Here is a 12264-nt window from a genome sequence, read left to right on the forward strand (position 1 = left end):
CTTTACCTCCCATAACAGAATTCCTTGTGACCTGCTGTGTTACTCTTGGTCTTTTGTTCAGTATGTCTCCCTCACTGAAGCATAAGCTCCATGGGGCATAGGTTCTGTTTTTTAGTGTTTGTCTTAATGATGGGGCCGCAATCACTGACTGCACTTGTCTTAATCGGCATTCATTATGTAGTGAATTTTATTTTATTTATTTATTTATTTATTTATTTTGAGGATAGTGAGACACTGTTTATCTCAAGATGTAGGGACTTTTATTAGCATAATTCACAAACTACTTAAATAAATCTAACTTCTAAAGGAACATTTTCCCTCTTTATATGGTACATATGTTATAGCACTCAGTTTCTGTAGTTGTGTAGATTTGATCCATATTATTATTACCTAACAACACAAGTGAGATACTTTTTTTAATTTTCAGTTTTTTATTAAATATTTTTTTATTTTTTACATATACATTTATATTATTACACACACACATATATATAATAAAATACCTACAGCAAGAAGAAACCATGACACAGTCAGGAATTATATAAATGTTACATTCTTAGTGTTTTGGCTATTTGTATTTGACAGCCTTGAAGAAAACATATTTCCTATCTTGGTGAGTCTAAAATTCTGAATGTAATTCAATATCTATCATATCTCATCATTATCAACTTAAAACATCTGTCTAGACCTAAAAACATCTTAAACCCTAAACAAATAAGCTTAATTATAAAACTAAACTATCTGGTCTTCAACCCTATGAGAGACTTGAGAAGGAATAAAATTGATTACCTGAGTACACAGGGAGTGCAGTTCAGCAGTTTCCCCAGGTGAGATACTTTTAAAAGATCATTTTCAATTTTAATAGAATGTTCTCTCATGCAATATATACCATCCACAATTTTCACTCCTTCCATTTCTTTCAGTTCTCTTCCACCTCCCCCGCCTCATCCCCCATCCCTCACCACCACCCACCCACCCACCCACGCTGGCCCATTCATTAGCCCTCCATCTCTCTTCAGAAAAGAGCAGGCCTCAAAGAGACAAAAGCCAAACAGGGCAAAACAAGATACAATAAGGCAAGCTGAAAGCCTCCGTATTGAGGATGGGCAAGTCAACCCAACAGGAGGAAAGGAGACCCAAGTGCAGTGCAGGCAAAAAAGTCAGAGATACAGCTTCTCCCACTGTTAGGAGTCTCACAAAAACCCCAAGCCAATAAACCATCACCTATACACAGAGGACTTGGCGCAGGCCCGTGCAGGCCTGGTGCTTCCTCTTTCAGACTCTGTGAGCCCATAGAGCCTTGATTCTTTGATTTTGTGGGGGTGTGTTCACCTGCAGCCCTCTGTTCCCTCTGAGTCCTACCCCCTTCTTCGGGGCTACAGAGAGAGTAGTCAGCCACTCAGAGGGCAGCTTGAAAGAGCGCATGCCTAACTTGCAGCCAGGCTTTAAACTTTCAAATTCGCTGATCCCGTCCCGGCATCGCTGCTGTTTAATAACCCTCATTTAATATTGTACAGCTCATAATTAATCCCTCCAAAGCTCTCAGGAGTCACCTTCCCCTCAGCCCCAAAGACACATTTGGCAAAGGCTAGACAGATTCTCCAGTTGTCACACTGGGCAAGGAAGCTGCTAGTGACTAGTGACTGTGGGAAGGGAGGGACTGGGCGTCCTGTGATAAGGTCCTTGGCTTTCAGATGGGAAGACTACTCTTTTTTTTTTTTTTTTTTTTTTTTTTTTTTTTGGTTTTTCGGGACAAGGTCTCTCTGTGTTAGCCCTGGCTGTCCTAGCGTCACTTTGTAGACCAGGCTGGCCTCGAACTCACAGCAATCCGCCTGCCTCTGCTGGGATTAGAGGCGTGCGCCACCCCGCCCGGCTGGGAAGACTACTCTAAAACTGAACCAGCCTAAGAGAACGGGCGGGCGCTGGGTAATCGACAGGTGTGTTTACATAAGAGAACCAAACTAAGGAATTTACCTAAGGAAAAGACCACGTCACATACTCAGATTCCAGGCCACACAGTAGTTTTCTTAAATCAAATGATAAGCTGTGTTACTTTTCAAGGATTTGTGTAAATTGGAGAACGAAACAGAGCGAAGTAGCGTAATTTAAAGAGAGTTCTGAACAGCCACCCAATCCACTGCCACAGCCATCTTTATGAATGTGATTCCTCTCAGGAAAATGAGAGTTTTGCTACAAAGCGCTTTATAGATAGAATGTGGGCAACTCTGCGGTGCTAGCTGAAGGGCTGAGGGAACTGATAACATGTGATACAGTTGGAATCACAATTTGTTTTATTTGGTTACTTGGCCCGTTTCATGCCATTGCTGCATTGGGGTTGCCCTGCCCTGTCTTGTTGCGTGTTAAGGATTTCATTGGGTCATACTTGTGGTGAACGGCTCTGCTCTGAGGAACAAGCTGAAATGGATCTGGTTGTGTCAGCAGTAGGAAGAGATTGTTCATTTTTCTATGGTACATTCCTCTTTCGGAGTCAAATATAGGATAGACAGTTTGTACTGAACCATCAGAGAGATTTTATAAATGTCAGGGACATGCTGAGTGGCTCGGCTGCACAGCTGTTTATTGTTTTTGCAGTGTTGGTTCAGAATGGCTCTAACTCACTCTAACCTCTGCGTGACTTAAAGTTAGACTGCCGCTAATAATGTCATTCCTGCAAATTAACGAGCAGCTTCTGGGGACTTTTGTATGTTCTCTGATTAATTTGTAAGCCCCAAAAAATAAAATAAAATTTTAAGTGTAGACCAGACAAACTATGAAATGTCTATCATGCACAGTGTGACAGTTCTCCAGCCTGCTTAAGTAACTCTGTGTTATTTGTTCTAGCTGTCACAATAGAACCCACATTAACAGCTTTAGTGTTAAAGGGGGCTCTGAATATGAAGCCAGTTACATTATCAACACTCGAAACCGGCTGGACATTAATTCTTCTTTTTGCCATCTTTTAAACATAATCTGGGTTTGACTCAATATGATGTTAACATTCAATTCACCATCAAATAAGCTAATTTTGAGCAGATGATTGCTGTTGATACATTTTGAAACATTTGAAAAAATGTTGATACGTCTGAAAATGTCAGCATAACTTTTGGCATCTACCTACTTAAGCCTTCCTACTTTCTACATTAATAACATTTTAATGTTCAATAATATGGTAAGAATGATTGAGGATCTAGCATGTGTTTAGGCACTATTCTTGTTCCAGAAAATTAAACAGCAACAGACATTTTATCAAACCTTAGGAACTTTCCACAGTGCTATGTTCTATGGAATGAAGGGGGGAAAGGTTGTAGTTAGTTGAGGAAAAAAGAAACTGGCATGAGAGGTAGTTATGGAGGACATAGAGTTTTAAAGTACTTCTGAGAGAGAAATGTGCCTTCAACAGCTAGAATGGGGTGGTCAGGAGTGTGTGGAAGAGAACATGGGATGCCAGGCATGGTGGTACATGCCTGTGACCCCTGTACTAGGAAGGCTGGCACAAGACAATTTGAAGCCAAGTGGGCAACGGAGAGAAATCCTATAGGAATAAAAGAGTGAAGGGAAGGAAGGCAGGACGAAAGGGGAAGGAGCTTTAGAGATGTGGAAGCAGCAGGCTGTAGAAGGTGTGTAGGATGTGTTGGGTGTTGGTAAGGACCACATCCCGAAGAGGAGGCAACAGGATGAGGTGGCCAGGAACATCATTTCCGTGTTCCGCTGACTTACGTTGTGGTCCAACCTCCGTTCCTCATTCTCTGGCTGCTCAGTTGTGTGACGTGGAAATACAGCACACAGCTTAGCACATGGAAGGTCAGTATGCAGTGTTGAGCTGCACGATTAGCAAGTTTACGCCTCACGTCTAACTGAGAGGCGCTGCATGACTAGGTTCTAAGAGGAGTGTCACGGGTGTCGTGGATGGGATGGTGTCTTCCTGGTTTACAGAGTGTCTGCGTGGAGGAGAGCAGGACATCTCTCTGCCTTTTTCAAACAAGGGCGCTAATCCCTTTATAGAGAGTCCACCTTCATGACCAAGATACCGCTCAAAAGCCCCATTGCAGACACCACAGAGTTAGAACTTAGGACACTATTCAGAGATTGGAGGATGTAGGCTACATTGAAGATGAAGAAGTATTTTAGAGATGTTTAGAGGGAAGCAATTTATAAATGTCTGAAGGAGAAGACATATAAAAACAGTGACGTTTCCAGCTTTGGTGTTTAGGTTGGTGCCAATAGAAATAGCTTAAGCTATATTAATATTATATATCATAATTTACTTAATTTGTTAATATGAACAAATTTATGCCCCCAACCAAAAAAAATTAGATTTACACATTTTTCACAATTGTGGGTCATAGTTAAGGGTAAGAGCATCTAAATATGGAAACAACTGTGAATCGCATGATGTGCACGGCATCAACAGGCAACAGCAGAGGTTAAACCTTGGTTTCTACCAAATCTAAAGCAATTTACATAATCTACAAAAATGTGCTTTTGTCTTCATTTCTTTTAGGGCCCCCAAGGACCAAGAGGTCAGCCAGGACCCCCTGTGAGTTCATCTCTATTTCTATCCACTTGCCATTGATGGATATACAACTGCCTGGTTCCGAGATATTTACTAACAAGGTTTTGTCTTGATTTTTGATCATGTTACAGGGTCCACCTGGAGCACCTGGTCCAAGAGTAAGTTTTCTTTGTTGGTTTTATTCCTTTTGTCTCAGAACATCAACTTGTGTGTGTGTGTGTGTGTGTGTGTATGTGTGTTGTATGTGTGCATTGTATGTGTGTATGTTATGTTCATAGTGTATATATGTGCGCATATTGTATGTATGGTATGTGCCTTTTGTAGGTTGTATGTATATATTATGTGCACATATGTATATTGCATGTATTGTGGTGTGTGTTGTATGTGTGTGTGCTGTGTGTATATTGCATGTGCATATGTGTATGTACCGTGCATGTCTGTGTGTGCATGTTGTATTGTGTGTAGTGTATGTGCATGTGTGTATGTTGTATCTATGTGCGTGTGTGCATGCTGTGTGTATGTGTATGTGTGTGTTGTGTATGCTGTATGTGTGGTGTGTGTGTTGTTTGTGCATGTGTGCATCATGTATGTGTATGTATGGTGTGTGTATGTGTACATGTGTGTCTTATGTGGGTTAGTGAAGGCCAAAGGAAGAGATGTCATCTCTCCCTGTTCTATCTTCCATCTGACTCTGTTGAGACAGTTTTCTGGCTCTTAGCTGTGACTAATAAGCACCAACAACATATGTGCCCCTGCTCCCCACAGCTGGGGCTTGCAAGCTTGCCTACCCATGCCTGTATTTTAACGTAAATGCTGTGCTGGCTCAGGTCCTTATGCTTGAAGGGCAAGTGCTCTTACCCACTGAGCTCCCTCTCACCCCCAGTCATGTGAACTTTGAACTGTTAAAGTCGCTCCATCCTTCTGGTATACCTTAGTTCTTTTTGCTAAGCCAATCCAGCTACAATAACTTGGAATCCAAGTCCTGTGTTTCTTATCTAGAAAAGGGTGATTATGTTTCCTGCTTTTTGGTTAAATTTGAACATTAAATAGTAGAAAAACATCCAGCACAGAGGATAGTACATAATACTCTAATTTTTCTTCTTTCTTGGACCTGACTCTTCCTTTTAAATCTTTTTCTTTTAACCAGAGTCCTCATCTCAGGCTTTACATGAATCCTTGTCAGTAGCTAGTATCTGGAAAAGCCATCAGACATCTCATATGTTTGCTTTTGATCTAATTACCACAGCCTAAAATGTGCTAGGCTTATTTTAAAATAACATTTCTATTTCGTTGGCTTTTATTCCTGATATTCCAATATTCTGAGATTACTTTCTCTTTCTATCCACTGCATATTCTAAAATGTCTTCAACCCCTGGTCCCTTCGAGGGTTCTGCCTGTACCCTCAATCTCAGCTGTTCCTCGCTCCGTTGGTCTCCTGGTCACACACAGTGGCAAGTGATCACATTTACTTCCCTGTTGACATCCACCGTTTGCTCCAAGCAGTGGTCAGCCATATGCCTTCCAAGCCATAATTATTTCCACACGCTGTTCTTGGGTCATTTAGATCATGATAGTTCTGCGTGGCTGTCCACCGTGTTCCATGCTCAGCAGATTCAGAACTCTGCATTTCCCTCAGTTTTGCTTTGCAGCTGGGAATAATTTTCCAGCAAGGGTCACAGAACTTTCATACACTCTTACTAGTAATGATATACTGAGAATGGTTTTAACGGTTGATTTTTATCGACCATGTATGCCACTCTGTTCTCTCTTGTCCGCTGTGTGCTTGGAATGCTAGTTTACCTTTCTTTTGCCCTTATCCATTACTTCCAACCTCAGGTGGCTTTGAGAAATTCTAGCTGTCTTCCTGAAACATCTGAAGAGTCACAAAAATTAATGGCAAGCTAGAAAGCCATAAAGAATTTTTTTTATTTTAGTGCCTATTTAGGGGGCATATTCCCTGGTCTCAGTGAAAAATCTGTGGGTTGCTACACAGCTAAAACCAAGTAGACACATGGAAGGCTCCATCTTTGAGAAAAAAAATACAGATATACACTTTGAGGAAGTATTGAGAGGCTTAAACTAGAAAGTAAAGGAAATACCTATATAAATAATAGGTGCTCCATAAATGACACATGCTCAGTTCCTTTTTGCTGTCTTCTTCTCCTGTCTCTCCTAATCGTGTCAAATGTGAAAGCATGTTTCCTCACACTGCTTGCAGAGGCAAATACAGGAATGTCAAAGTCTAGCATCTGTGCAGCAGAAACCTACATGGCAAGCGCCATGCCACAGGCTCCCTAAAATTCTCCTAATCCCCGATCCTCATTACCCCTCCCCCCCGAGGTAGAACTGACAGCTCCCTCATCTTCGTCCATGTTTACTTTGTATGTCTATTTCCTGTTCAAGTCCTAAATGAGCACTTGTTGAATACATGTGCCGTGTGTGCACACATGTGTGTATATTGTGCACACACATTATAGCCGGGCCTCTCAGGATACTTCGGCATGAGTTCTCTAAGGAAAGTTTTTGCTGGGGGGGGGGGGGGGGGGGGGTGGTAAAATGACTGGTTTAGAAGTAGAAGGCCCACGCAAGAGCAGTGGCACATGAAACAGAGGACCACAGAGTCGAGGGCAGCTGGGCAGCGCTGCGGGAGCCTGCCTCAGAGAAACAAAAGAGCAGCACAAGTCCTCTCTGGTTCTCTAGCGACTATTTCAGGCTGCAAGCTGAATTCATTATTTGGTGGGAGAGGAGGCCAATTTAGTGAGCCTCTTACAACATTCTTTTGTAATAAAACAAAATTAAATATTTAGAAAGTCGATCTGGAGAGGCAGCTCGGTGGATGACAGTGCTTGTGGTGAAAAAAAGAAGGCCTGAGCTCCAATCCTCAGCACCCATGTCAAAATGCTGGACATGGGTGCCTGCATCTGCAACACAGCATTGAAAGGGTGGAGGTGCTGACATCTATATCTACAGCTATAGCTACATGTTCTAAAATGACAAAACAGGTAAATTTCATCTTATATGAACCTTACCTGAGTAAAAATCAACCATTAAAAAACTCAGTATATCGTTACAAGTAAGGATGAAAGGTTTTGTTTTTTGTTTTGTTTTGTTTTGTTTTGTTTTTTGTTTTGGTTTTGTTTTGGTTTGTATTTTTTTTGCAAAGCCATTTTGTCAGTTAAATTTTTGTGTGACCCTTGTCATAACGTAAAAATGTCTTGCTGCAGGCAAGATGAAAGACGATTGACAAGCTCTAAGCCAGCCTCCATCCCTTGCCCTCCACCAAAGGCCTATGGAATTAGATTGACTCACAGTCCTAAGTACAGGGAAAAGCTAATGCTTCCAGAAAAGCAGTATTTTTGATGATGATGCGAGAGTGAGCCAGCAATGGCTAGACTTGGTGTCCGTGGCAGGATACACAGAAAGCAATGACAAAATCTACCCCGGGATGCTGGAGACAGCCCTTGGTGTGCTAAAGGGGGAAGCATGGTGAGAATGTGTGTATGTGTGTGCATGCATGTGAACATGTGTGAATGCTTGTACAGGCATGTGTGTGCATGTGCGTGTGTGTGTGTGTGTGTGTGTGTGTGAGATGAGGCAGAGACAGATATCAGTAAAAGTCAGTGTGTGATGATAAGGTGTTTCAGCTGACCTCTCCTAGTTTGTTGGTCCACTGTGAGAACTGGAGAGGTGGGTTGAGGGGTGGCAGCGAGGTCTTGGCTTCAGGGGCCAGACATACTTCCACAGCAGAGAGGGTGGCGACCTGAAATGGATTCCTAGTCCCTTGATGTTTCCGCCATCCACCTACCATGAGACATCAGAACTCCAAAAAGGAGCAATCTGCAAAGGTGCTCAGGTTAGATCCGCGTCACCGCCATGAACACTGACGGGAGAGAGTGGGAGGAGGACCCGGGCAAAGTGCAACAAAACCTTCCTAAGCCCTAGGGTCTGCGCCCATGCGGCGGCTCACCAGCTGCGGACAGTCTGCTCCCTCCCTCGTCTGTTTCTTGTTTTATATGCTTGTTTGCTTTTTTTTTTTTTTTTTAAGAAATGTTTAAGTGATTTTCACATGATACTGTGTTCTCTCTCTCTCTTTTACTAGACTACACGAGGAAGCTGTTTTGTTTTATTTCATTCTGGACCCTTTCCCTGCACTTAATGACAGTCTTACACTCAGATTGGGCAGTTTTATGCCCGTGTTTAAAACATTAGGCGATTTTCATGTTATAATATGTTCTCTCAAGCTAGAGAACATAAATCTTTTCATTTTTTCTTTTTTTCTTTCTTTTTATTATTATTATTTTTTTTTTATTTTAATCCCTTCACCAAGCTTAGAGCTTTTTCTGTCACTTTGTTTGGAAACAGTGTCCCAGGCTTACCTTACACCCATAATTTCAAGTGCTGGGATTACAGTGTCTGTGCCACACCCAGGTCTAAATGAAACTTCTATGCTCCGACGTGGACACCACTGAGCCATTACTGAATGACTTAGCCCCAAATCCTCTTAATTCAGTATGTCTGGGTCTATAAAACAGAAGAAAATAACCAAGTCAGCCTAGTGAATTCCGATTAGGTGCCAAGGGGTAGACTAGGCCTTGGGAATGTCTAGGAAGTACAGAAATATGAGGAATGCAAAGAAAACTCATGAGAGCTAATCTATGAAATGTCTTTGTTTTTAACGTCTATTCCAAAAGATGACTAGCTCTTTCGCTGAGCTGTCGTTTGCACCAGCCGTGGTTAGGACTGTGGAAGCTTCAGCGTCGATAGTAGCATCCCCACCTCACCTGGGCTCAGAGGAGACAAACCAGTCATTTCATTAGGAGTACTCTGTTATTCTTCCCTTCAGTCTTCAGGCTTCCAATCTTTTGTAAATACAGTTGGTACAGATGACCTGTCATATATCTATCATTTTGTATATGTGGACGATCCTTAGGACCAATTCCCAAAGCTGAGGTATAATTAGCCAACCTTCCCACTGTGGCAAAGCGCCTGAAGAGAGCGCAAAGCAGGAAAGGTTTATATTGACTCACGCTCCCCGAGGTTCTGTGACCAGTCACCTGGCTGCATTGCTTTGATCTTATGACACCACAGAACATCAGGGTGGTGGTAGCCAAGTGAGAGGAGGAGACTAACATCCTAAACTGGGCTGGCCTCCAAACCAGAGATCCCCCTGCCTTTGCCTCCCGAGTGCTGGGATTAAAGGCATGTGCCACCACTGCCAGGCCTAACCCTGATTTAAAGTCACACTCCTAATGACCTACTGTCTCCTGAAGGGTCTGCTGGCCCCGTCAGTGCCACAGACAGGTGACCAAGTCTTTCATGTGGGGGCTTCTGGGAAACACCCCAGACCCAGATTCTGCTGGATATTCAGCTATGTGTATAGTGTTTTTCATTTTGGCACAGTATATGTGACGTGAATTTGCCACTTTAAGCACCTATAAATCTACTTCTGGCCTTGGTAATGGCTACCGTTTTGCAGACAGTGTCACCACCCATTTCCAGAGCCTTTCTCAGCTCACCAAACTGAAACTCTGAATCTACAAAAATAGTTAGGTCTCAGTTTTCTCAGGCCCCTTACAAGCACCATTCTACTGTCTCAATGACCTTGGCTATTCTGGGTATTTGGCACATGTTACGCATGCAGCTATGTATTTTACACACATTAAGCATGCAGCATCTGCTCCTTCTGTGGCTGAGCTACTCCCCTTGGCGTAAATGACTTCTCAACATGTGATAAGCATGTATCAGAATTTAATTGTGTAGACCTCAACAATGCCCCATTAAATTTATACAACACATTTGGTTTATCTGGATAAATGCTTTACATTGCTCCCATCTTGTGTCCATGTTAAATAATAATACTATGAACACAGATATATAAATATCTGAGCCTCAGTTTTCAACACATTTGGGTACATAGCCGTTAGTGAAATTGTTGCATCACATAATAATCCTGTATTTAAACTTTTGAGAAACTGCTATAGTGTGTTTCGTAGCACCTGCCCACTTCTCTTTCAACACTCCCTTTTTGGGTTTGGTTTGACTTTGGTTTTTATCTTTGAGATTATAATATAATTGCAACATTTTCCCCCTCCTTTCTCTGCCCTCCAAATTCTCCCATATATTCCTCTCCACGGCTTCAAATTCATGGCCTCTCTTTTCACTAATTGTTATTACACATATTTGTGTGTGTCTGTGTGTGTATATATGTGTGCATGTATGCACATGTTTGTGAATACACATATATATACATATATGTAAAAAAAAAACCCTGTTCTGTTCATATAATGCCACTTGTATGTATGTTTTCAGGGCTGACCATGCGGTACTAGACAACCTGTTTCTGTGCTCTTCCCTGGGAAAGGCCACCTCTCCCTTTCCCAGCTTTTCCCTCAGTTGCCTGTAGTTCTTTGTACAGGGTTGAGAGCCCGCAGGCTTTTCTCCATCCAGTTCTGCATGTTAACTGGTGTCTCCCTTGTTCGGCTCGTGTGTGGAAAGGTATGATGGAGAGACTTCATAGCTTCTGGTGTGACTAGAAAACGCAATCCAACAGCAAACTCCCTGACCCTCTGGCTCTTAAAATCTGTCTGTCCCCTCATTTACCACTATGCTGCTCAACAGGAAGGAGACCGTGCCTAGGACTGGAAAGCTTGGGAACTAACTACCCGGCACTCGTGAAGGCATGGATGTCGGAGAATCTACAGCCACCGATGTGCTAAACCAGCACAGTCCCTAACAGCAGTCTGCAAACATCTGCCCTTGTACCCACACATCAGAGTATCTCACAACGCTACAAAGAAACTGCTCTTTGCAGCAGACAGAGACCACTAGAGAAAAACACAGCCAATCAAAATTTAGGATCGTGGAACTCAGTCCCAGTGGTTTTGTACAGTAAAAGCAGATCTGGCTAGGTAGCCCAAGATGACCTAGGTTCACAGTGTAGCCTAGGCTGGCCTGAGTGTTCCTTGGCTGCCTGCAGTTGTTTGTGTAGGGTTGAGAGCCCATGGGCTTTCCTCCAGCCAGGCTGGCATGCTAGCTGGTGCCCCTTGTTCAGCTCTTCCCATTCTCAATATACCTGTCGGTCCACTTGGCACTGTCCATCAGGCTCCTGCGTTTCTGTTCATTCATCTTCTGTTTTTTGTTTGTTTGTTTGTTTGTTTGTTTTTTCTGCTCATACTAAACAATCTCACTAATGCTGTCATTAGAGTCACTGGTATATCTTCTCACTAGTAAAGTCTACTGCTGAGTCTGTCAGTAGGTTTTCACCTCAGCTATGCTCTTCAACTCCACACTCTATGGGGTCCTTTTCAGTGTAATTTCTGTCTTTGTTTTAGAACTTTCTAATTGATGAGATGTATGTATCATTCCATAGTCCCCTAGAAACAGCTTCTTTAACTCTTCGAACATAGCTAATTCAATGTCCTTGTCTTACACCATCTGGGCTTTCTCACGGACAGTTCATTCTTATTTTTTTTAAGAGGGAGCATAGGTGTCAGTCTGCACTTGCAGAGGACAACCTGTGGAGTCAACTCTCCCTGGCCACCATGTGCTTGGGGGCAGGCACATTGACTCTCTGAGCCATCTTGCTGGGCCCCCTGAGAGTTTCTATTGACTGCTTGTTTCCCTATATAGTGACCACACTGTCCTGTTTCTTGACGATCTTGTAATAGTTATGTTTTAGGATTCACAGGGAAGACTGAGCAAAGACTTCCTTAAGTACCCAAAGTGAAACAAACGCTAGAGTACCTTATTTA

The 12264-nt window shown here is 42.6% G+C and overlaps 1 protein-coding gene across 1 annotated transcript in view; it reads left to right on the forward strand.

Moving 5' to 3' along the window:
- Nucleotides 1-12264, forward strand: part of Col24a1 (collagen type XXIV alpha 1 chain) — a 266714-nt gene that overhangs the window by 241246 nt on the left and 13204 nt on the right. Inside the window, exons 54-55 of the mRNA XM_051165699.1 lie at nucleotides 4502-4537; nucleotides 4645-4671. Coding sequence (XP_051021656.1) covers nucleotides 4502-4537; nucleotides 4645-4671 — 63 coding nt within the window. The remainder of the gene's footprint in view (nucleotides 1-4501; nucleotides 4538-4644; nucleotides 4672-12264) is intronic.

This window comes from Acomys russatus, chromosome 23 (assembly GCF_903995435.1).
Source record: "Acomys russatus chromosome 23, mAcoRus1.1, whole genome shotgun sequence".
In the NCBI taxonomy this organism is placed as follows: Eukaryota; Metazoa; Chordata; class Mammalia; order Rodentia; family Muridae; genus Acomys; species Acomys russatus.